Below are 26,534 nucleotides of genomic sequence, written 5' to 3'. Positions count from 1 at the left end.
ACTGCCTGGGCTGCCAACCAAACCCAGTCTCCCACCTGTATGTCTTCCCCAACCCTTCTGTGCTTGTCAGCCTGCAGTTTGTATGCGTGCTTTGCTAGTTCTAACTGCCTCCGAAGCTGTTCGTGAACCTCCTGCAACTCTGACGCTAAGGCTTCCGCTGCCTGTGGCTCCCCCTCCCCCAGTCTCTCTAATCCCGGGAAGGTTCTGGGATGCCTCCCGTTGTTGGCGAAGAACGGTGTCACCCCCGTGGACACGTGCTTCGTGGTGTTGTAGGCGAACTCAGCGAGCGGCAGGTAGTCCACCCATGTTGCTGGCTGCTGATTTGTGTAGCATCTCAGGTACTGCTGCATGATGGCGTTGACTCGCTCCGCTTGTCCGTTGGTCTGCGGGTGTCTTGCCGACGCTAGGTTGATCTTGACGTTCAGGAAACCCATCAGCTTCTGCCAGAAGTTCGAGATGAACTGTCGCCCCCGGTCGGACAGGATAGACCGTGGCAGACCGTGAACCCTGAACACGTGGTCTATGAACAGTTTGGCGGTCTGTTCCGCCGTGGCCACCTTCGTGCACGGAATGAAGTGGGCCATTTTGGTGAACATGTCCACCACCACTAGCACTGCCGTCTTGCCCCTCGAGCTGGGTAAATCCGTGACAAAGTCCAGGGCCACCCTCTCCCACGGTTCGAGCGGTGTCTGCAGCGGTTCGAGGAGTCCCGCCGGCGGTTTGTGCACTGACTTGGCCCTTTGCCAGGTGTCGCACCTCGAGACGTAATCCGCGACTTCCCCCCGCATCTTGGGCCACCAAAAATCTCTGGCTACTAATTCTACCGTCTTCTCTTTGCCAAAGTGCCCGGCGGTGGGTGCGTCGTGCAACTGCTGCAGTACTTTCGCGCGGAGGTCGTCTCCCAGTACGTAGAGGGCCCCTCTGCGGATGAGCAATCCGTCGCGTATCTGGAACTCGTCGTTCTTCGCCGTGCCCCTGTGCACCTCCTCCATCTTGGCTCGTGCGAAGGGGTCCTCCTGCAGCGCTCGACGTACAGCATCCAGGTCCACGATTGCTGAAGCGCACGCCCACGCTTTCGGTGCGAAAATGTGCTTGGCCGCTGCTGGTGCCGCCTCTTCGAGGTATTGCGGCTTTCTGGACAGTGCATCCGCCATGATGTTGTTGTTGCCTGGGATGTACTCTATCCTGAAGTCGAAATCCGCAAAGAACTCCGCCCATCGTATGTGCCTCTGGTTCAGGAACCTTGCCGTGCGCCAGTACTCCAGGTTCTTATGATCCGTGCGGACCTGCACTGTGTGTTTGGCTCCGATGAGGAAGTGCCGCCACGCCTTGAATGCTGCATGAATGGCCAGCAACTCCCTGTCCCAGATGGTGTAGTTCTGCTCTGACTTGCTGAGCTTCCTGGAGTAGAAGGCACACGGTCTCCAGTCCCCATGCGGGTCTTGCTGCAACAGTACTGCTCCCACGGCTCTGTCTGAGGCGTCCGTTTCAACTCTCATCGGTCTGCTGGGATTCACATGCAGTAGCTGCTCTTCGGACGAGAAGAGACGCTTGAGTTTCTGAAAGGACTGCTCCGCTTGCTCCGTCCAGATGAACTTCTTCTTCTTGGAGCTGAGCGTGTCGGTAATGGCCGCTGTCTGCATCGCGAACCCCTTGATGAACTTGCGGTAAAAGTTGGCGAAACCGACAAACCGCTGGACCTCCTTCCGATTGCGCGGGCTCTTCCAGTCCAACACTGCGCGAACCTTGGCGCTGTCCATGGCGAGCCCCTTGTCCGACAACTTGTAGCCCAGGAAGTCCACCTCCTTCATGTCGAACTGGCACTTCTCCAGCTTGGCGTACAGCCTATGCTCCTGCAGTCTCTGCAGAACTTCCTTGACGTCTCCCTCGTGGGTCTCCTCTGATTCTGAGAATATCAGGATGTCGTCCAGGAAGCAGACGCATTTCTTGTAGAGGAGACCCGCCAATACGTGATGCATGAAGGCTTGAAAAAGTGGGAGCCATTTTGTAATCCAAAGGGCATAACTCTGTATTCATAGGTGCCCAGGGGCGTGAACATGGCAGTCTTCCACTCGTCGCCCTCCCATATGCGAATCAGGTTGTACGCCCCTCGCAGATCCAACTTTGTGAAAACGCTTCCTTTCCTCACCGTTGCGAGCAGGTCGTCTATTTTGGGCATGGGAAAGGCCGTGGGCTTGGTTTTGGAATTTAAAATTCTAAAGTCTACCACAAGTCTTTTTTGGGGCGTGTCCTTCTTCTTCACAAAGAATACAGGACTGCCCCCCACTGCCTTCGACTCCTGGATGAAACCGCACTTCAAGTTGAGGTCTATGAACTCCCTGAGTTCCTGCAGCTCGTCTTCAGACATGGAATACAGTTTCCCGGTTGGCAGCGTCGCCCCTGGCAGGAGGTCAATCTTGCAGTCATAGGGCCTGTGGGGAGGCAGCTTGTCCGCTTCTTTCTCGCAGAAAACCTCCAAAAACGCTGCGTACTTGAGTGGCACTGCTTGCAGCGTGCCTAATTGTAGCTGCGGGTCATCCTCTTCCCCTTCCGGGCTAGGCAGAATGCAATGTTCCGCACAATAGGATGAGCCGAAGGTCAGTTGGCGCTGGTACCACGCCAATGCTGGGCTGTGCCTGTGCAGCCAACTCATGCCCAATACTACAGGCGTGTCCGACAGTTGGGTGACATTGAAGCTGATGACTTCTCGGTGATTCCCAATTTGCATTACCATCGGAGGCGTTTGCTGCACCACCTGCCCCCCCAGCAATTCCCTGCCATCCACCGTGACAACCTTCAGAGGCAGCGTGGCTGGCAGTAGTGCTATGTTGTGCTGTTGAATGAAATCCAGTCCTATGAAGTCTGCGTTGCTGCCAGAGTCAATGGTAATCGGCACTTCCATAGTGAGTCCATTGGGTAGTTGGAGCGATGCTGTGAGCTGCACCACTGGTTTGGGCGGGAGGGGGTCTGTGGGCTGCAAAATTTCTGGGGATTGCTTCACTGACTTGTCTGGCTGGACCCCAGTGCCTCTTCCTCCAGCCAGACTCTGTCGTTTCCCTGCTGTGGTTCTCTCTGCTGAGTTGCTTCTGTTACTGTTGCTGAGGCTGCAGTGTGCTTGTGGAGCCTCTGGGGACACTCTTTCGCCATGTGCTGAGCACTGTCGCAGATGTAGCACTTCCTGTTCCCTCTAGGAGGCTTCGCTTTGACTGCTCCCGGTGTTAGGGCTCTGGTAGCTGACTGAGCCCTGGCGCCTCCAATCTCCATCGGTTCCTCTCCCCCTCCCTGCGGAGGTGTGGATTGCGCACGCGCTGCATCCTTGGGAAAGAGGGGAGGTGCTCTCGCTGGCGTACGTCCCCAACGTCCTTCTTCTCTGTTCCATGGACGTTCTTCCAGATGCACCCTAATCTCCAGCGCCCGCTGGACCACCTGCTGAGTGCTCTTTGGCCTCTCCCCCCTTGCAATCTCATCTTTCACATTTGCATTCAAGCCTTCCCAAAAAAGGTCTCTGACGGGAGCAGAATCCTTCTCCCATCCCAGCGCATGGACTAATCCAAAAAAGCGAGAATGGTACTGCCTCACACTGGCTCTACCTTGTTTGAGCCCATGTATGTCTTTTCTGGCGATGTCGATGTCTATCTTTGATAAAAAACACGAATCCATCGCTTTAAGGAAAGCATTCGCATTTTGGAGCGCCGGATCCTTATCTCTCCACAGATTGCGTAGCCACGCTTTAGCTTCCCTATGCAAATGGGACAAGATAAATCCCACCTTCTCTTGCTCATCTCTAAAGTCTTTATCCAGCAGTTCCAGCGCAAACAGCAGGTCTGCTCGGAAGTTAGGGTACTGCTGTAAATTCCCATCGAAATGAGATACAAGGCTGCCTCCTCTTCTTCCCAGCCCAATCCCCTCTGATTTGGGTCCCGGTTGCCCCTGCTTAGCAAGCACTTCCAACCTGGCTTGGAGATCCCTGCAGGCGGCAGCCGTTTCCTCCTCCCTTTTCCTGGATGCAAGTACCTCCGCGTTGAGTTGTGTCACTGCATTTTGCAGGTCTGCTAGTTGCTGTTCTGTAGTCATCTTGCCTGACTTTTGTGAGCTCGCGAAGCACCAATCCTCTTCCCTCGCTGCGTCCCCTCACGTTACGAGGTTCTTGGTGCAAAACTTTTCTAGGAGATGGAGCTTACTGTCAGAGCTGGCTCCAGGTCCCAGCTCACAGAGGACCAACGCTAGCCGGTAGTAATGTACAAAAGTCTTTATTGAAGTACAGTTTCCATTTTCAAGCCGGAGCGCCCCAGCTCTACGTCTAGGGTTTAGATCGGCGAAGCTCCATCTGAATCTCCGCCCCCTGTACACCAGTTCAAGATTCTAGCCTTACTCCACCTCTTCCGTCTCTCCTTTCTCCTCTGGGTCCTGCTACCCCCCGGGGTCCCTTCCTTCCTGGATTCTTCCGACGCAGACGTTGACCCCCCTGACTCCTCCCGCTCTTTTCGGCGGGCTTTGGGACCTGGCTCCCTATCCGGGCTGTCAACTGTGCCGCCCTCCTGTACATTTGAACTTGGCGCGCGCGCCCAGCCTTCAACCTTCCTCTCGACCGTTTCCTCGCTCCCCGATGGAGGCGTGGCCAATCCTGCCTCATGTCCTCCCGCTGGCAGTGCGCCGCCTGATCCCGATGCCTGGGACTCCTCCCCCCTACTGCACTCTGGTGTGGACGCTGGTCCTGATCTCCAACTGCTGCTCTCTGAGTCCCCTCTGGCCCCTTCTTCCTGGGGTGTCCCCCTAGGCACCCCCCTTGCCCTGACCATGGGAGCCCCTTTCTGTGAATCTTCCGATTCGCTGGAAAGACTCAGAGACCTCGGACCGCTGTCATCGCTAACATTTCCTTCGGACTCCTCCCCCTCGCTCTCTATTTCCTCCCTTTCCTGTGCCTCTGCTCCTGAACCCCTGACAGGAGTACATTCTGTTGTGTTTTGCACTCTGGCTAGGCAATGTCCTTAATTGCATTTATCAAATGAGTAAAAGAAGAGGCAAGACCATCTCTTAGGGGACCCATTTCTTGGGGATGAGTAGTTATTTCCCTGTGCCAAGGATACTCCTCGGGTGGTTGTGGGTGTGAGTGTCTAGGAAATATGGTTGTGGGTGATTTAACAAGGTAGCACATGGCCATTGATCCCCATATACTCCATGAATTTGTCTAATCTTTTGAAGGCACCCAGTCAGTGGCCATCACTAACTCTAGGTTGCACATTCCATAGTTTAGCTATGTGCTGTGTGAAGAATGTACGGTACTTCCTTTCATTTATCTGGAATCTTCCAACATTCAGATTTGTTGGATGGCCCTAAAAGGAGAAAACATTTTCTTTATCCGCTTTTTACACACCATGCATAAATTTATACATCTTTCATGTTGCCCTCCCCTTACTTGCTTTTTCACTAAATGAAAAGCTCCTAAACGTTTGTACTGGAAGCAATATGTCACTGAATATGAGTTGCTTGGAAATGCAGGAATTGAAGGAATGCTGTTGTTCTCAAGGGCTGCTTGTGGGTCGGCCACTGTAAGAAAAGTGTTAGACTAACTAGATCAGGGGTCAGCAACCTTTTTCAGCCGTGGGCCGGCCCACTGTCCCTCAGACCATGTGGTGGACCGGACTATATTTTGAAAGGGAAAAAACCAACGAATTCCTATGCCCCACAAATAACCCAGAGATGCATTTTAAATAAAAGGACACACTCTACTCATGTAAAAACACGCTGATTCCTGGACCATCCGTGGGCCGGATGGAGAAGGCGATTGGGCCACATCCGGCCCCTGGGCCTTAGGTTGCCTACCCCTAGACTAGATGGACTTTTGGCCTTATCCAGCCGGGCTCATCTTATGTCCTTACGTGTTCTTGGGACGTTGGGAGTTGTGATCCAATATATGGATACCCACATGCACTAAACTAGCCTTTGCCAACCTCATGCCCCCCACCCCCTAATCTTTAGGACTGGCCAGCCTTCCTATACTGGCTGGGGCTAATGGCAGTCATGTTACACAGTATCTGGAGGGCAACAGGTTGGCCAATGCTGCCCTAAACCAAAGGTGTGGACTTGCAGTGCTCTGTCCTCTTCTGCAAAGCTTCACCCTTTATTTCCTATAACCATCGTTTATTGTGATGTCCTTGTTGGCACCCTATGGTTAATGCTTGTCTTCTAAACCAGAATCAGAAACCATTCCAAACCCTGAATCACCAGCCATAGTTTTCTGAGTGGGACATCTCAGTACAGTATACCGGTAATTAATTCTGGACAGAAATGCAGGAGAAGCAAAGAGTAGGCTGGGGGAAGAGGGAGTGTGCAAGTTTGGGTTTCATTCATACTTTCCAAACCACCTGCCTTCGTTGTTTGAGGTTTGATTGAATTGAACATAAGAGTCTTGTGATATCCTGAAGACTAAAATATATACGATGGAACACATTTTTATGCTTTTGTTAATCAAGAGTCAGCAAGTAAAGTGACTCCCTTGATAAATTAGTTGATGCAGTACAGTATTAGCTGCTGAATCTACATTGACCCAGCAGCTTGCAGCAGGAGAATGCAAATAGGTGAAACTGTGAAGAACTTAGTCATGCCTGAAGCTAGAACAGAAGCTATTTTTCTAGAAAAAGAGGTGCCAGAACTCACTATGAACACCTCCCTTGTTCTCTTATAATTGCAATGGTGCCCACCTGAGAGGTGCCAGAATCAGCAATGGCGCCCGCCCTGTGGAACACCCTCCCATCAGATGTCAAGGAAATGAACAACTATCTGATCACAAGGGCAGGCAGCCCTATTTAGGGAATCTTTTAATGTCTGATGTTTATCACATTATTATTATCATCATTATTATCATTATCATCAATTCTGTTGGGAGCCACTCAGAGTGGCTGGGGAAACCCAGCCAGATGGGTGGGCTATAAATAAATAAAGTTCTAAAGTGTGTTTCTAGAGCAAGATAGCTACAACTGTGACCTCATTGTTAATGGTGGCTATGGCAATTATACCAGTGACATCATGAAAGTAGACTTACCGTACAACATCTAGTTTTCTCCTTTGCTTGGTTATAGAAAAGTGTCTGATTACTCATTTATTTTTATCATTTACAATTTTAATGACTACTACATCTTTCAGTAAATGTGTTACAGTTTGTTTTGAGTAGCCTCTTGGGGAAATGGCAGTCCAATCCATTTTCTGATTCAAGTCACCTCAGGGTTCTATGGCACACTGGTTGAAAACCGAGGCCTTACACCATCGTAATGGTTGCCCCTTCCCCATCATTGGTAGCTAATAATGTGAAGTGGAGTGTTGAAATGCAAAATGTTATGACATCACAAACATAGCATGAGTGTATCTGTACATTTTGAATGCAGTTGCTATAAATTCTCTCAGATTTTTGTGCTTTGGGAACAATTTAATTTCTTGTATGAACCAACTTCCACTTAAATTGAGTGTTCTAAATTACTTCCAGCATGCTTTTTTGTCATCATAGACTCCATTCTATTCTAGCAGAGACATTTATTTTGGCATTTTGGGTGACAGAGTAGTTAACAACAGTCTTTTGTTTGAAATCAAACCTTATTATGTCTTCTTAGCAAGGAAATATTATAAATTACTTCCTAAACAAGCCTGCTTTTATAGTTTAGGAAGATTGCCAGAACTGTGTTTCAATATGCAAGTCTTCACATGCAGTTAGAATCGAAAACAAACCACTTCCATCTAAGCAAGTTGTACTCACCTTTTCAATGTAAGGGTTCCTAATTAACTTCTACACATATGTTCAGATCAAATTGGTGTGCATGGTTCACTTTTACACGCTCTAAAACTAGATGTTTTCAAGTGCAAAAGTAAGAACAGCCTCTGCCCCACTTGTTCCTGTCTGGGCATGCCTCCTGTGAGCAAGTGATTCTGTTTACAGTGGGAGTGACTGAATTCTCAGCCAATCTCTCTACTGACTGCTTCATGTGCATTGAGAAATAAATAACATCATTAGTGACTACTGTGATCCTAAAGTGGGGGGAGCCAACGGTCCCCTCCAGATGTTTTGCACCACAATTCCCATCTGCTCCAGCCGATATAGATAAATGGTTAAGGATAATGGAAGTTGTAGTCCACAATATTTGACGGTGCTACACTGGCCTCCTCTGCCCTGAAGTGCCCACCAAGGCCAGGTAGTCTCCTTTCTGAGAGGGTGTCCTGAGAGTACATGAGCCATTAATCATTTATTTCCCATATTACACTGAGCAGCAGGGGCATCACGACCTGTTTTGCCATGCCATCGTAGTGTCCTTTACCTGGGTTGTATGGCAACACCCACAAAGTGGCAGCAACAACGGCAGCTTCTGGTGAGATCTTGCTGCTGGTGGTGGGATGCCCCTGGGGGCGCTGCTTATTGGGCTTTTGCCACCCGAGGCAGCTGCCTCACCCTGTCCCGTGGATGGCCCAGCCCTGCTCAGCAGTTGTCTTCTGGCACAGAGCTTGGGAATGCTAACCTAATGACTAAAACAAACTCAGATATGTAGATAGGGTGGTAAAGGTAAAGGGACCTCTGACCATTAGGTCTAGTCGTGGCCGACTCTGGGGTTGCGGTGCTCATCTTGCTTTACTGGCCAAGGGAACTGGCGTCATGTGGCCAGCATGACTAAACCGCTTCTGGCGAACCATAACAGTGCACAGAAACTTCCCACTGGAGCGGTACCTATTTATCTACTTGCACTTTGATGTGCTTTCGAACTGCTAGGTTGGCAGGAGCAAGGACCGAGCAATGGGAGCTCACCCCATCACGGGGATTCGAACTGTCGACCTTCTGATCAGCAAGTCCTAGACTCTGTGGTTTAACCCACAGCGCCTCCCGCGTCCCTGATAGGGTGGTAGTGTAGACTTAAATATTAAATTTAAAAACCCATTAGCAATTTCTTGGTACTACTGAAGGGACAGCAATGGGAAGAGTTAACATTTGTACAATATCAGCCCTGGGGTGGTGGTATGTTAATCTTATTGTCCTCAGGCCAAGGAACTGGAGACTCTTACGCTATATATTGAATTCCTGAGCTGATGTTTAAAAGGAGACAGAAACATGATCTTGGTTATCAGCACAAACTTAATAGTTTATGATTTACTGTGGTAGAAATCACATCAGTATAGAGAAAAAGCACAGGTCTCTAGGCTGCTGGATGAATGCTCTGTACTTTGAATTAATCCTGAAGTGGGTAAATTCCTCCCACATCACTATGGTGTGAACTGGATGACCCTACATGCCAGTCAAAGTCCACATTGTGCCATGCAACTGTTGCTCTTACGTTCAGGATCAGTAGTTTGTATGGCCCTCGGGGTGATGTGGATGACAGCATTGCATCCAGCTGTTTTGCTTTCATCATTGAATGCATTGCAGCTTTGGATGTTGGGGTATAGGACAGGTCCCCATCTGAGAATGTGCAGAACTCCATGTCAACATCTTTGGAAATAAGTGCTTTTAACACAGGCTGAATTTAGTTATAATGCCAATCTATAGTTTAGAACCCAAATCATGGTCTTAGTTTCCTTAGAGTACATGAACACCATGTTTTAGAGCTATGTGTCTTTTTGTTTTCCATATTTTTGGAATAACTATGACTTGTCAGGGACGCGGGTGGCGCTGTGGGTAAAACCTCAGCGCCTAGGACTTGCCGATCGTCAGGTCGGCGGTTCGAATCCCCGCGGCAGGGTGCGCTCCCGTCGTTCAGTCCCAGCGCCTGCCAACCTAGCAGTTCGAAAGCACCTCCGGGTGCAAGTAGATAAATAGGGACCGCTTACCAGCGGTAAGGTAAATGGCGTTTCCGTGTGCGGCTCTGGCTCACCAGATGCAGCTTGTCACGCTGGCCACATGACCCGGAAGTGTCTGCGGACAGCGCTGGCTCCCGGCCTCTAGAGTGAGATGGGCGCACAACCCTAGAGTCTGGCAAGACTGGCCTGTACGGGCAGGGGTACCTTTACCTTTATGACTTGTCAGTTGAGAGAATGGCTGGTGTGTTGAATCTGGCTGTAATCAGCAAAGCTGCTCAATGACATGGATATTGGAAGCCATATTGTACAGTGGTCCCTTGGGTTACGTACCTCTCTGGATACATAATCTTCGGGCTGTGAAAGCGGCAAACCTGGAAGTATTTTTCTGGGTTTCGCTGCTTGGCAGAAGCCAACTTTATTATGAAACCTTCTGACCTGTCTTGAGAAGAGAGTGGATCCTAACTAAGAATACCCAAGCCACCTCTGGGTATAGAAAGCAGCTCTTTATTACAACTCGCACATTACACTTCCTGGTATTACCTGAGTGGTATTGCCTGCATGACTATAGTAGTGAGCTTCTTAAAAAAATAATAAAACTTTGTTTCAAGTGATTTTATTCTGCACTGACTGAAAAGATATTTTGAAAATTCCTTGATTTTCAGATTTCCAGCTTTTATAGCATGGTAGTTCAGTGAGTGATGCATTTTTGCCTGTTTCATTGTAGGAATTACGTACCTTGACCACGCAGGCACAGCACTCTTCCCACAGAGTTTACTAAAAGCCTTCACTGATGACCTCAATGAAAATGTTTACGGTAAGGAGAAATCAAGCAGGTGGGGTAAATCTTTTCTCCTTCTCTTTGGCATTGTTAAAGTTTCCAGAATTTCAAGCTGGGCTGAAATTTGCGACCTCTTGGCATGGTTCCATTCATTGCCAGCAAAAGTGGGGAGTATTTTTTGTAGCCTTTGCAACGCTGGCAAAAAATCTATGGGATTGATTGATATCAATGCAGTGCACTGCCATAATCCACTAACTGTGGCTTAATAGTAATGGTTTTCACATGTATTCAACTGATGTGGGTTTTAGTTGCAAAGAAACTTCTTTTAGAATTGTAATTATTTTCACAAAATCTCTTTATAGGAAGCTGCTTGCTTGTTAACTAGTTGCTTTGGAAAACTGTTGTAAAGAGCTTCAAGGCACAGCAGTGGAATATAAAATGAATGTTATATTTAATCACATTTATAGGAGTTTTTTGCGGCCGTGCTTGACAAAAAGATGAAATGTCTTGTTTATAAACGCCTCTCTTGCCTCTTAGGGAACCCTCACAGCCAGAATATCAGCAGCAAATTGACATATGACACAATTGAACATGTCCGATACAGGTAGAGTGGTCTTCATTTTATAAACCCGATGTTGTATTTCACATTTGCCTTGGGTCCTTAGTTTTTATTGTATTGTTGCCATTTATTGTATTGCCTCACTGCTAGAAATGCCAAGTTTCAAAGTATCATTAAGTGTGTGTGTGTGTGTGTGTGTGTGTGTGTGTCTATTACTGTATTTTAAGAAGTTGTAATTTATTGTATTTCATAGAATCATAGATTTGTAGAGTTGGAAGATAACCCAAGGGTCATCTAGTCCAACCCCTTGCACTGCAGGAATCTCAGCTAGAGCATCCATGACAGATGGCCATCTAATCTCTGCTTGAAAACCTCCAATTAAGTACAGAACACAACCTCACGAGGGAGTACATTCTGCTATCTAGCAGCTCTTGCTGTCAGAAAGGTCTTTCTGATGTTTAGTTGGAATCTCCTTCCTTGTAACTTGAATCCATTGGTTCGTGTCATAACCTCCTGAGTGGGGAAAAACAAACTTGTTCCATGAGACAGCCCTTCAGATATTTGAAGATGGCCATCATATCTCCTCCAGTCTCCCCTTTTCCAGGCTAAACATACCCAGCTCCTTCAACTGTTCCTCATAAGGCTTGGTTTCCAGACCCTTGATCATTTTTCACCCACCTCTGCACATATTCCAGTTTGTCAATATCCTTCTTAAATTGTGACATCCAGAACTGCCACAGTATTCCAGGTGTGGGCCACACCTTTTTAATTTTAATTTTAATTTTTTTTGGTAAAGTGCCCTGGAAACTTTGCTGAGTGGCAGCATGTACATATATTAAATTGTAAAAGTGGTAAATTAAGCTTACCCAAAGTGGATCCCTGTTACGATAGAAATGAGTGGATATGATGTTCATTTCAAATAGCTCAGTTTAATGTATGTGTGTGATTTTTAGCCTCTGCTTAGATTATCTATATCTCCTCCTCCCTTTCTAGTATAAATTGAGGGCCAAACGGGGCATGAAATGACACGTACTGTAAATAGGAATGGAAGAGAATTTTGCTTGGTCTGCAGATTAAAGCAAAGTGACCTAATTTGCAGTTCCTGGACTTGTACATAGATTAGAAAGCAGGTAACAATCACATTCTCTAAGTTTTACAACGCAGTTTTAGTTCAAAACCTTATAAAATTGTACAAATATATATCTTTTAGAAGGAAATGAAGAGAAAAGCGAACAAATAGCTCAGGCGGTAGAGCGTGAGACTCTTAATCTCAGGATTGTGGGTTTCAACCCCACATTGGACTAGATGACGCTTGGGTACCTTACAATTCTATGAGTCTATAAAATATGCATTGGGGGGGGTATACATACAGTTCATATGTGGGTTTGTTTTTTGGGATGGCTTCTTTCAAAAATGAAACCTGTAGAAAATGGGACAGATGCAGAATGGATGGAGCAGAAATAGGCTGATCCACCCACTCCTATCAATGCACCGTTTCCAAACAATTTTTGTTTTTACTTTAAAGTTCTCACCCCAACTTGCCTCTAGTTGCCAACTAGAACAATCCTTTTACCCATTCCCATATATTTTTGCTTCAAAGTTAAGTCTCCCTAAACTCAGCAGAACTTTTTTAAGGAAGCATTCTTGGAAGCAGAGCCAAAACATATTAAGTAGCAAAAAAGATTGATTAATGTTGGTGCCCTATTTTCCTAGAAGTCATTGCTGGTTTTCAGATGACTCTTCTATATTGAAATTTCCCTGGTTTTCCTCTGAAATGTTAGCAAAGTCTGTCTCAAAACAGTGTTGTAACTGGTAAAATACATGAAAATCTCATTTGACCTTTAGTACGCAGTAAGAAACATCCGATGCAGTACCTGCTTAGTATTGATTTGTCCTTTTGAAAGGTCACTAACTGGAGACTGTTCAGATGAATGAAACTAGAGCACTCCACGGTGCTCAGTGCATCTGTTTAAAAGCCCAGAGTCAAAGTTTTGATGGACTGAATTGCTTGTGCTTGTTTAGAGATCTCTTGTTGTTTAGTCGTTCAGTCGTGTCCGACTCTTCGTGACCCCATGGATCCCATATTTCAATGCAACGTATGTGTAAACAAATCAGATGCTGCAGAGCATTAGTCAGAACCGCTGTTACAATGCAGTCTCTCTCATCTGGACCATATGTCAGGAGTGCTCTGATGGTGTTTCCTGCTTGGCAGGGGGTTGGACTCGATGGCCCTTGTGGTCTCTTCCAACTCTATGTTTCTATGATTCTATGACTTTCACTACATTAATGACAGAACGTGGATCTGTGAGGTGCATACTAAAAGCTGGTGTAGCAACTAAGAGAACGAGCTGTGTGTTGGGAGGTTCTGGTTTGTTTGTTTGTTTGTTTGTTTGTTTGTTTGTTTAGAGATTTACACCCTGCCCTTCAACTCAATGTTTCTCAATGTGGCTTACAAGCTATAGGTAATTGTGCACCCATCCACACCCCGTAAACCTCACTCACTCTTTCTCTCAGCAGTCCTTAGCCCTCTGGCTGATGGATGTGGCTACAAAACACTTCCCTTCCATTCTGCATTTCCAGGGGGCAACTGGCAGTTGGAGACAAGTGTTCTTTTTGGCCGGGAGGGAGGGAGGAAGGAAGGAAATTCCTTGAAGCTGCTCTTTCTCTAACCAGTGGATATGGCCAAGTTGGTCCACACCTTGTTCTTCACAGTGTTCTAATCTTATTACAACCAGCAACTCCTAATGTGAGTGCCCAAGCCCTGCCCTTTCACTTTAAGCCGGTACTTAAAGAAGCAGTGCTGTGGTTTGCAGCTGGGTTCCCCAGTGTTGATGAGTGGCTCTCAGCTGTATGCTTTGCCAGGAGCATCCCAGGAGAAAGGGAGAAAGGCCTTTAACTTCAGTGGGAGGTCAGCATCGTTGCATCCCACCGACAGCTTCCTAAGGCCACTCATCGGGCTTATCTTGAGCAGTACACGGACATGTTTAGTGGCTGGGATATCCTGTGTATATTGCAAGATGTGTAATGATTTTTCAAAATTTTTTTTTAGAGTTTCCATTAGTAGAGATGCAGCAAACTACTGTCTGGCATATTTAAGTTAAAGCAAACAAACTTAAAAAAAGTTCCCTTTGCTTGGAAGTCCTGAATGTTCTCGTTTTGTGTAGAGCAAAAGAAGGGACAATACAGCCGTCTGGGGTGAACCAAAGCCACAACTTCATTAACTTAACACCAAATAGGTTTATAAACCGGTTGCACGTGAAACGCATTGAGATGGAATCCAACTTGGATGCTTGTCAACCAAAGCTGAGAGGGAGGGAGTGTGAGGAAGAGGCTGGTGTAATTCGGATACTGCTCTCCTTTGTCACTCTTCAGCAGCAGAACTTTGACTTTCCCTCTCTAGATTGAGTGCTGTTTCCCTTACGGCTTTTAAGGAGAGCCCTTGTATTTTGAGGATCATCCCATTTCTTCACAAAGCCCAAGCCCCCCTGCTACCAGCTGCTGGGGCCAGGCAGCATATGGCTTGTCCAGCCCCACTGCCAAACCAAAGCAATGCCTGACTGCTCTGTAATCATGGGGGCATGTAGCTGAATGTAATTTCATGTCCCTGCAAGGTGAGCAACCCTCTTGAAACAGCTTAGGCTGCCGGACCCGGAAATGAGGCACCATTCTAAGCTGCAGAGCTTTCTAAATCTTGCATAAATGAACTTTCATGGACACTTGGCAAGACATGTTTTACCAGGAAAAGTGAGCAGATTACCTGCATGCCTGGAAACTGCTGGGTATACCCACTGGTGATGTTCCATGCTTGGCAGATGCCATTTCCCCCTTTCCTTTTGCAGAAGTCATTATTGCCTAACTACACCCTGATTACATCCATTGGGTGTAACACTCTGGTAGCAGTGAAGGATGGGAAATCTGCCCAGCACACATCATGCTTGCCAGACTGCTGTTTAGCTGTGTGCCTTTTTCTGATGTGATACTCTATTGCCCGGCCCAGTAGTGAAAACAACACTTTTATATAGAAACATAATAAAAAGCTCCTATGCCAGAAAGGTGTGAAATGTAGCTGCAGTAGTGGAAGCAATTTCTGATCAGTGCTAGAGCAAATATTCATTTTCATGTTTTTTGCCATCCACTACCGTATTTTGAATGGTGTTGTGAATCAGCGTGCTCTAGTGAGCCAGGTAATGCTTTGTTGTTGTTGTTTAGTCGTGTCCGACTCTTCGTGACCCCCTGGACCAGAGCACTCCACTGCCTCCCGCAGTTTGGAGCCCCAGCTTCAGGATCTGTCCTTCCAGTGAGCACTCAGGGCTGATTTCCTTCAGAATGGATAGGTTGGATCTTCTTGCAGTCTATGGGACTCTCAAGAGTCTCCTCCAGCACCATAATTCAAAAGCATCAAATCTTTGGCGATCAGCCTTCTTTATGGTCCAGCTCTCACTTCCATAATGCTTGCTAATGTACTAAAATGCAAATATTGGTTGCTCTCCTCCCCCCCTTTTAAAAAGCTAGCTGCTTTACAGAAAGCATAAGAATGTAAAAAAGAAAAAAGAAAAAATAGAGGGAGAATATACCTTTAAATACTTTGGGGGTTGTTGCCATGTTGATATGAGAGATCAGAAGAACTACAAAGGGACAAGGTTTTATTGGACTTACTCCTTTGGTGCCAAAGCGGTGGCCCATATTATGGGGCAGAGCTGCCTTCCTGCCATCACAGCCCTGATCTTGCCACCACCCAGTTCATCTTCACTGAGGTAAACTGCAGCAAACCTGTTACCAAACCTGGCGCAAGAAACTTCCCTCCAGTTAATTTCAGTGGGAAGAAAAAAGTGAGGCATAACTGCCCCTTCATCTCCCCTGCTGCACATGCTGCCAAGACAGAGTGGATATGATGTTACTTGGGATGTTGAAGAAATTCTCCAGATGTATAAATTTTCATTTATGAAAAATTGTATTCCGTTTAAAAGGATCTCTAAACTTTTTAATATTTAAAACTCTCCAAAGAGTATATGGAAATAAAACATAAGAAAAATAAAACATACAAACATATACAAGCATAGCAATAAAACTCTACTATAAAAAAAATTAAAAAACAAAAACCCCCAAAATGAGAGTAGTTCTTAAAATTAACTTTTCCCAGCTCTGAGCAAAATTTCATGTCCCTGTAAGGTGAACAACCCTCTTGAAATAGTGTAGGCTGCCAGACCCTGCAATGGGGCACCATTCTAATCTGCAGAGCAGGGGTAGGAAACCTAAGGCCCGGGGGCCGGATGCGGACCAATCGCCTTCTCAATCCAGCCCGTGGACAGTCTGGGAATCAGCGTGTTTATACATGAGTAGAATGTGTCCTTTTATTTAAAATGCATCTCCGGGTTATTGGTGGGGCATAGGAATTGGTTCATTTTCCCCCTTCAAAATATAGTCCGGCCCACCACATGGTCAGAGGGATGGTGGACTGGCCCATAGCTGAAAAAGGTTGCTGACCCCTGCTGCAGAGCTTAGACACATCTATACATCATTTTTTGTGTACAATAAAACAGTATTGGGGGGGGGGGAGTGTTTAATGGCAACTGTACAGGTCCCGGTTGCAAAATAGTTTTCTACAGTACTTTTTCTGGGGGTACTCAAGCATACGCAGTACCAGCGCCTCCCCCCTCCATGTTGAAAGTGTGGCACTTACGGTAACAACTTAATGGTGTGTACCTGCACCATTTTTTTTCCTTAGAAAAAAGCACTGCTTTTGTACTAAATAAATCAAAACGAGGTTTGCAAGGAATTGATCTGAACTAGGGTAATTTAAAAGAAGAAGAAAGAGTGAGAACAATTAACAGCTCTATGTAAAAATGAAGTTCTTTGGGCTTCAGAGAGATAATTGCAATGTAAAAATAGCATGTCTGAATTTCTGCAGAGTAAGCTGGAACACTGCTGGCTGCCAGCCTCCAAACTCCTGGCTGTTCTATCTATGGCTCTGCCCGTGAAGGAAACGGAGTGGCAGGATGCACAGGTTCACATCACCAGTTACTCTCCATCCAGTGCACTTCCACTGCTAATTTTTGAAGCCACATTCACACATCCTTTTCCTGTCAGTCCTGTAGTTTCTTGGAAAATACTTGATGCGTTTTCACCCCTCAAACCAACTTCAGTTGGATTAGAAAACTGGTTGTGGTTTGCTTTAAAAAAGTCTTTGGGTTGGAACCAGATCTTTCTGTGGAAAGGGGTGAGTGGGAGCTGACTTTACTGTCCTTCCTCATTTTGGTGTCGCTCCCCCACAAAAAAATGCTCATATAGGGAGGTGGAAAGAGCCCGGTAGCAGCCATGGTTGGCTCATTCTGGGACCTCTGTGGCCTCTTTGTGGAGCCTGGAAAGTACCTCAAACTCCCACCTCCACTGCTCTCACCACTCATACAGTCCAGCAGAACAAGCAGGACAGGACCTGAAGAGCACAATTGCCACTCTGAATCACCTGCCTTAGTTTAGAATCATAAAACTGTAGAGCTGGAAGAGACCCTGACGATCATCTAGTCATTCTAGTGCAATGCAGGAATATGCAGCTGGCCCATATGACCAACAGAGCTAAATAAACTGATGCACATGAAAGAGGTATGATAGTATCAACAGGGTGTTGCCGTGAAATGAAAAGGGATCTGTTCTGTTTTGAGCGATGGCCTCAGCAGTAGGGAGTCTTATTGATATTTTGAATCTGCAGTCAGAGGGGACCCTTTGCAGAGTAACTCCCTGTGCCCCTTCTGGCTCTCCATGTGGGATAAGCCTCATATACATAAGCCAATGTGGGCAGTGCTTTTCTAAATCTCCACCAAGTCTGATAGTGTAAAACTGGAAGAGTATTTTCTGATTTGGGCCAGTTAAGCTGCACAGTGTTTGCACAGCAGGATCCTTTCAGGTGGCTAATTTGCTTCGTGTCAGAACAATCCCCATTGTAATTATGATAACAAAAACCTTCTCATCATTTGCTCCATTAATCTGTTGTGGAGGAATGAGGCATAAATAAGCTTCCACTGAACTAACCATCTTTTTCTTGATTCCTCCATCTAGAAATGTTGTAACAGAGATATCTTTGATCCAAGCAAAAGTGGAAGGGTTGAACTGATGCTTAGGTCTAATTCATGTGCTTGGGTCTTATCACACCTTATGTTAAATGTCCGCCCTGCAGTTGTAAGTGGCAGGATGGATAGGGAGCTGCTCTGGGGGGTGTGCTGTTTGGGTTTGAGTCCCAGGTGCTCCCTCTCTCGCTTTTCTTTTCCCTCCCCCAAGCATGAAAAACAGGCGTGTGCTGAGGCTTGAACTCTTGTTTGCAGTTTCCCAGCCTCGTGCCCTATGAGTGTGCCACTGTGATTGTGCAAGTGTTGATAGTGTGGTCTCTGTGTGTGTTGTGTGCATATTGTGATATAAGTGATATGGCAGGGGAGTCACCAGATGAGCGAAACGTAAGTCTGACTCTGTCCCTGATGGATGGCTGTGATGTAGGTGCCAGCCACGCTGCAGTACGTGACCTTCATTTCTATGCTAGCTTTTAATTTTCTTTTTGGCATTTCAGACAACTCCAAACAACTTAAAACAATACAAGTTACATTCAGTTAGGCACATAATTTCTTATACTTGTCTAAACATAAGGCATAATATCTTAGATTACAAAGATCTTGATTCTGAGCTAACATTCAAAGTTGTGAGTCTATCCAAACAGCTTCCATTTGCCTGAGGCAGTTTACAGGAGACAGAGAATTAATATGTCCATTCTCTTCAGGAGCTTGAAAACAAAGAGCTCTCACACAAGATGCCTACAGATTAGCATATGCATAGACCTGTCATGCAATCCTTTTCATGTGATTTAAACACCTTATGCCTGAGCCAAAAAGATACAGCCCTACTTAATAATTAACCTGTTAGGTTTTCTTCAGCTTCAATGGAAATTTCCAGTCATGCTTTACCAGTAAAATATGGGGCCATTATATATTTATTTTCCATTCCAATGTACATTAAATAATTATGCTTAATAGAGCCTGATGATGTTGCCAGCTAGCCACACAGGAAGCTTTTGGGGGGACTCTCCCTTGCTTGCTCATGGCCACGCTGAGCTGCCGCCGCCACCAAAAACAGTAAGTGGCCTTTATCACAGCAGGTGGCATCATTTCCGCCCCCCCCCCCCGGTCTGCTTGGGAAATACCATAAAAGTTCTTTCCCATGTAACTTTCACACAGCAACGTGCTCTGTTCTCTGCATGCAGGTGCTTGACAACATTGCAGTTGTCAATACAGTATATGAACTTGAAATTGGATGCTTAATTTATAGTTTAGGAACAAAACAATTTTATTCTTCTTGTGTTTTTATGACAGTGCTCTGTGTTCCTGATCAAAGGGTGTTAGATTTTACAAGTTTCCCTATCTCCTCAAACTCCTATGCTGGTATTTGTAAGGCTCCCCCCCCCCCCCTTCTCATCCAGTTTGGAGGTTTGTGTAGCGGACTTGGGATCAGAATGCCTTTGTGTTTAATGGCTATGTAGTGACGTGGTCTTACTCTATGTCCTCTGGCACCTTCTCCAGCATTAGATCAAACTACCCATTTGCCTGCATCAGTGTCACCCCAGGTCAAAAAGATTTTGCAGTGCATTGAAAGTCAACCTCCTATTTGATAGGGGAAATTAAATGTATGTATTCCCCACAGGCAATGATGGTGCCATTGGGCAACTTTGTAAAAACCACTACTTGGTGCAGCGGACAGAATTAGCAAGGCTGCCAGCTCACAAGAAAAATATTACAGTAGTATAAAATAGTGGAGGGAAAAGACCTTTTCCATGATGCTGTGTTTCCCTTCTCTTTTTTCAGGATACTGCAGCACTTCAATACATCTGTAGACGACTACACAGTCATCTTCACTTCAGGCAGTACAGCGGCACTCAAACTTGTTGCAGAGGCCTTCCCTTGGGTTCCTGAAACAGCAGAGGATCCTGGCAGCCGATTTTGCTACCTCACTGATAACCACACATCTGCGGTGGGCATGAGAGCAATCGCTGATGCAATGAATGTATTGTCAGTTCCAGTGAAACCAAAGGATCTACTGTCGGGGACAGATGACTTGGTGGCTGGAGGGAACAGCTGCAAAACACCTCACTTGTTCTGCTATCCTGCTCAGAGCAATTTTTCAGGGACTAGATATCCTCTTGCATGGATAGAACAGATAAAATCTGGGCAGCTCCGCCCCATCGAGGTCCAAGGGAAATGGAGCGTGCTCTTGGATGCAGCATCTTATGTCAGCACTTCTCCGTTAGACTTAAGCCTCCATCAAGCAGACTTTGTGCCTCTGTCATTCTATAAGATGTTTGGCTTCCCCACTGGTCTAGGCGCACTGCTGGTGAGGAATGGAGCTGCTGCTTGCCTGAGGAAAGCCTATTTTGGAGGGGGAACTGCAGCTGCCTACCTCGCAGGAGAGGATTTCTACTTCCCGAAAAAATCAGTGGCTGAGAGGTAAAGCACAAGCTCCTTAATAAAGCTCCTGTTACCTAGCTTCTAGAGTAATGTTGCATCAGACCTGAGGCACTGCTGGGACCATTCAGGTCCTGTGTCTTGACGCTGGGGATTGTTCTATCTGAAATTCACTTTGAAAATACACTTTTAATAAGTGGCGGTGCAGCTTCACATGGGGTTTATGTTGAGTCACACTAAATGCCAAGGAATTAAAAATGCACTGAAAAATATATATTAAGCCTTCCAAATCCACACCAACTAAATCTCAAGAGTGTGTGACTACGTGTTCCATTTAGACATCCAAATTCCAGCTTATGCAAAGTTACTCGTAGCAAAAAGGCAATTTAAGATGTTCAGTATCAATCATGTTTCACTTGAGATGCTTCCGGTCCCGTCCCACCCACCCCTGGCACTTAAATTATTAAGCATTTTTAGTGTGTTTTCTTAATTTGCTGGGTCCTTCTGTGATGTTGCATTTAACTAATGAGATATAAAAGAGCACTCCCAGTGATAATTATCTGCTTTAATAAGTGATCTGGTTCACTTCTACATAATCTGAGTCCATATTAGACTTGTTAACTTAAATCAGAAATAAAAATACTTCAATTAGAAATATTGTGCTGCAGGATTCTGATGGCCATTCTGAAATTTCCCATACTTTAAATAAATGTGTTTACAGTCACAAAAGTTCAACTAGGGCTGATCTGAAGTCCAGCCTGGCCAAATTATCAGAGGTTTTAGGGACAGTGGGGGCACTTGTTTGAGTGGGATCATAGAATATGGGGTCATATGACATGGGGTCATAGAATATGGGACAGGCTCTCCCCCTCCCTAATCCCTGTCAACAGCGCTGTGTCATCACATAACATCATTTCCTGGAATATTTGAAACTGTAAATTCACTAAGTACCCTCTCACCTGAAATACTTTCCTCCTGCCTCTGCCCCAAATAATTGGGAAAAGGTTCTAGAAAGGCAGATGGGAGGTGGTTTTGCCAAACTGTGGGAAACACTGCATTAATGTAGCTGTGTAAGCTGAAGTCTGTCTTTAAGCCCAACTAACTGCTAGCTCTTTGTCTCATTGTTTTTTTTAAAAAGGGTACTGCATTTTTCCATAAGAGGAAAAGGTCAAGGAATATACACAGTAGCTTTTTTCAGTGAATAAGGTTTTGCTCTTGTGATATTTCAGGTGTATAGCATACTAGCATAATATTGTACAGGGGAGTCTGATGGCATCAACTACTGTTTGGTGGTTGATGCCTTCTTGGTAGATGGATCTGTCTGGACTGCAGTGGATGATATAGTTACAGATGTAAAGGTCAGAGGGGGCACTGACATCTGATACTACCAGTTGCATAACCTGTTCTGTAGAACCTTCCTACCTCATACTGTAAGGATAAAACAAGCAGTCTTTCAAAATTGCTCTGGATTCCTTGGATGAAAAGAAGGATATAAAGTAAACACACTTATTGATTGAGGTGTTCATTCCTGGTTGTATTCTGTGCCATCAGTCTAGGAGGCTGATCATTTTGCTTCTTTAAGTAAGTATGTTTTGTGGAGAGTAAGTGTGCTTCTCAGTTTGTTGCGGCATTATTCTTCCTAACCAGAGGCAAAATGACCATGTTTTGGTGCCAACCATCTTATCAGATCTGCTTTTCATTGCTTGATGCATACCCATGAAAATATGGGTATGCATCCTATGTAAGAGTTGTAAGTGCCATAAAACTACCTCCAGAAATGGGAGCAAGAATTATATAGAAATGTGTTTTTTGGGATCCAGAAATAAAGAGGTGAAAGGATGTTAGGCCTGCTTGGGTCACAGGCATTTGTGCTGCAGTAAATTAACTAGGGGCTTGTCCACTTATTTATTCAATTTATTTCTGCTTGTCCCATGCTTCCTAGGCACAGGCCTTTGCCTGGCCACTTGCCCTTAGAAAACCCGCTCTTTAGCACTAAATCGGAACAAGCAGCAATCAGGAAAACCTGATTGCCATTTGTTCCAATTCAGTGCTAAACTGCAGGTTTTCCCAGGGGAAAGTACTGGGCCAAACGGAAGTGTGGACAAGCCTTGGTTGAAAATGAGAAGGCATCTGATGTGCCTCTGTGAGTGTCACAGATCTGGAAGTACCTCTTTCCATTCAATCTCCTCTAGGGTTTGTTAATTCTTCTGTGCCTTTGCATTTGAAAGTTTTTGCAGAGACACAGCAGTATTGCTCGCCTTCACAAGATGATTCCTGTTGATCTCTGTGAAATTCAGTATTTGGGGCTTCCCTGTTTTGCATTCAGTACAAAGGGCAGCCAACTGTTCTCCCCACCCTCCCGCCCACCCTTAGTACCATCACGACCTTTTTCTGATTGTTTGTACAATATATTTATGTGTCAGTGTGCCCCTCAGTCCTGTGTTTGAATAATTAGGTCAACTGGATAATCTTAGTTAATTATAAACCCTTGTTCTACTACGAAAGCCAATATTGGTGACGTTCAGACAAAAGCTGCAATCCTGTGCTTACGTCAGGCTTCCTCAACCTTGGCCCTCCAGATGTTTTTGGCCTGCAACTCTCATGATCCCTAGCTAGCAGGACCAGTGATCAGGGATGATGGGAATTGTAGTCTCAAAACATCTGGAGGGCCGAGGTTGAGGAAGCCTGGCTTAGATATTCATGCTCGGTTCCATTGAGTTCAATACTTCTTTGTACACAGAAGGCAGCGGAGAACTTACAGCCAGGATTGCTTATGAATTCCAAAGCCCATCCAAAATATAACCTGGTTACCTGCTCTTAGGGAGGATGTATGGAAAGGGATAATGAGATTCAGGGCCTTTTCTTTTGGGGGTCCCTGACTTTGGAAACTTTCCCTAGAGAGGCCTTCTAGCTGTTAAAAAGAACCTTCTAAACAGGAATGTCTTAACATATCTGAAGAGCTGTAACATGGCAGGTAAAGCAAGTTTGTTTTCTCCTGCTGCGGAGGGAAGGACCAATGGATTCAAGTTACAAGAAAGGAGATCTTCCAACTCTATGATTCTATGAGATTCCGACTAAACATCAGAAAGAGCTTTCTGACAGTAAGAGCTGTTCAACAGTGGAACGGATCCCCTGGAAAGTGGTGGACTCTCTTTCCTCGGAGGTTTTTAAGCAGAGATTGAATGGTCATCTGTCATGTATGATTTAGTTGCAGGGGTTGGACCAGATGACAGTCAAGGTCCCTTCCAATTTTGCAATTCTGTGATTCCATGATTTCTGGCAGGGTAGGAAGAGGGAGCATGGTTATTGCGCTCCATATTTAGTTTGGGTTTTAGAGTATTCTGTGTTAGAATAATTCTCCATTGTGTTTATTGAAATAGTGCTTACACCTCTTTAAGCCAAATGGGCTGCTTAAAAGGGGAATTGTTTTTTATAATGCCCTCCTGGTGGGAGAGCAAGACAGACTCACCCCACCCCACCCACCGGATGTGCATATTCTTTGAGACATGCATATAAAGCCATAGCATTTGAATAGGGTGCCAGGGCATAAAATGCAAAACACATAGGCATACAAATCAGGAGTGAGTTGTAGAATCCGTGAATCCATGAGCAGTGAGTTTTTGGGCCTGTGAGCACTGGGTTTTTTTGCCTTTTCAAATTGTATTCTCACACATGGAGAATTTAACATATGCACTTTATTTCCCATCATTTTCTGGGGGAAATACCAGGATTCATTCAACCAATCATTATTGAAGACACCATCAAACAGAATGCCCCTGTGAGTAAGATTATTTGTGGTCCTTGTTAACTATCTGAAGAACTGTGATATTCTTAAGAGAAGAAATTAAGTTCCTGAGCACAGTTTCTTGAAATACACATGACTACGGAGCATGGTACATTGTTCTCTCTGACACTTAAATGGAGTAGACTGAGAGATTGCCTCACAATGCTGGTGCCTTACACATGTGACCTAATGCATTGTCAGCATTGCTACTTGTGCCACATTTGTCACCAGTGTGGGGCAGTTAGACATATTATGCAGAGAATGTTAATAGATATATTTTTTCTCTCCCAGAACTGTTTGCCCAACAGTCTTCAACTTGGCATTGTCCCCTGTGAATGTTGTAAGCAAGGGCTTTTAGATTATGGTGTCAGAGTGACCTAGAGCTGTAACACAGGACATTCTGAGTAAATGTTCAATATATGCTTAGTGTAAGATAAGAAATTACATGTCAGACAAGGACATGATGATCCTTTGGTTCATGACATGGTTCATGACACGTGAGTGCTGTAGACCCTAGTTTCCACACCATAAACCTCCAGTACTTTGCCTCTTTGGCACATATACACTTTTGTAAATATGTACACTCCTATATTTAGGAATTGGTACATTGTTTAGAACCTGAGACTATGTCTGGGATGGTTCTACGCGTTTACTGGATAAATGTGTGGAAACTGGAAGAGCTCTTAAAATATATGTTAATTTTTTAATTGTTGGATAATCTAACCTAGAATGCTTCCTAATGTAAGCATTTACATTTGGCTGTGGATTATGGCCCCCAAAATGATACAGGGCACTGAGGAAATGAATTCCATCACCCATTCTCTGCATTGAAATGATTGTGGCAGAGCATACAGAGGACCTCCTTGGAGAACTTTCGAGACTCTGAATCAGAGTGATGGATTGTTCCTTTTATTTGCAGATACATTGTTTATTAATTCATTGTTTACCGGGCAACATTTGGATTGTTTTTCTTACCAACAGTGGCAATGTTTCCACCAAAGCAACTAAATTTTTAAATTCATGTGGTGTGAGGTATGTTATGCTCCTTTTTTCAAATGAATGGGGAAAAAAATGATACAAGGAATTTAGTTTTTAATGGTTTTGAATCAAGACCTCCATTCACATGGCAGGAATTGAAATGTATTTGGGAGCTATTACAGCATGTTTAATAAATTACATTCTAAAAAGATGTGGAGGTAAGAAGTGACAAGGAAGGCTGTGTTCTAAAATCTTGTAACAAGGAAAGAGTTTATATGTTTATCTTAGTGTGACTTTGTGGAGCAGAATATGTTGGTAAAATAAATCACTTTAGCAGCTTCATTTACAATGAAAATTGGGGCAAAAATCACTGGAGAAACTTTTTTTATTATGCTGCAGAGTTCTCAGGAACAAGACTAATTCCAACACAGGCATTTTTGATTAGGAAACTGAAGCAATGCAATTTCCCCCTTCTAGTGGTATGAAAAGCCTGTTTGAAGAATATATTGCCACTCGGAACATTTCTGGACTATTCTTGTTTCCCTCCCTCTGCCCACTTAAAATATTGCTTCCCTTACTTTGGATATGAGGTGTAATTGAAATGACTGGAGCTGTATTTTGTGATGCTAATATAGCTGCCCTCCTGCATTATCTGTGTCTCCTTAGAATGTGAAATCTTTGGCTTTATGAGGTAGAGGAGAAAGAGCTGTTGTTGAAATCCCCTTTCAGCCAGTGGCGTGAGGTGAAATTTTTCATAGGGGAACAGTTAGGGTTCTAGAGTTGAGGACCCCAAGGAATCTCCACTCAAGCATCCCTGGCAGATGCCTGAAAACCTTCCGTCTCCCAAGGAAGTCCATTCCCCAGCCGGTCAGCCTGCCCATTCCTAGCACCTTGCAAAAAGGGGAAAAAAGGGCTTTGCTTTGTTTTTTTCAAAAAGACAACCACAGGCGGAAGGGTGGATTCCACCCTCCCACTGAAAAAAAAACATTTTAAACACCCCCACTTTCTTCATCATCTCCCTTTCTATGATTGTGTTGTTAGTTGTTGAACGTTGCTGCTGTTCTTTCAGGTTCTGGCAGACTGGGGCTAGGTCAGGGGTCAGCAAACTTTTGCAGTATCCCTCAGACCTTGTGGGGGGCCAGACTGTATTTTGAAAAAAATTAATGAACAAATTCCTATGCCCCACAAATAACCTAGAGGTGCATTTTAAATAAAAGCCTACATTCT

At 45.2% G+C, this 26,534-nt stretch overlaps 1 protein-coding gene across 2 annotated transcripts in view; it reads left to right on the top strand.

Moving 5' to 3' along the window:
• The window catches only part of MOCOS (molybdenum cofactor sulfurase), an 84,714-nt gene that overhangs the window by 5,004 nt on the left and 53,176 nt on the right, over positions 1-26,534 (top strand). For both annotated transcript variants that reach the window (XR_014503966.1, XM_083407624.1), the window contains exons 2-4: positions 10,496-10,585; positions 11,087-11,153; positions 19,949-20,587. Coding sequence is in view for 1 of the 2 variants with exons in the window: in XM_083407624.1 (XP_083263750.1) it covers positions 10,496-10,585; positions 11,087-11,153; positions 19,949-20,587 (796 nt within the window). In the remaining variant the exon portion in view is untranslated. The remainder of the gene's footprint in view (positions 1-10,495; positions 10,586-11,086; positions 11,154-19,948; positions 20,588-26,534) is intronic.

This window comes from Podarcis tiliguerta (assembly GCF_965153285.1).
Source record: "Podarcis tiliguerta genome assembly, chromosome: 13".
NCBI classification, from domain to species: domain Eukaryota; kingdom Metazoa; phylum Chordata; class Lepidosauria; order Squamata; family Lacertidae; genus Podarcis; species Podarcis tiliguerta.
This window is presented reverse-complemented; position numbering and strand designations above follow the sequence as displayed.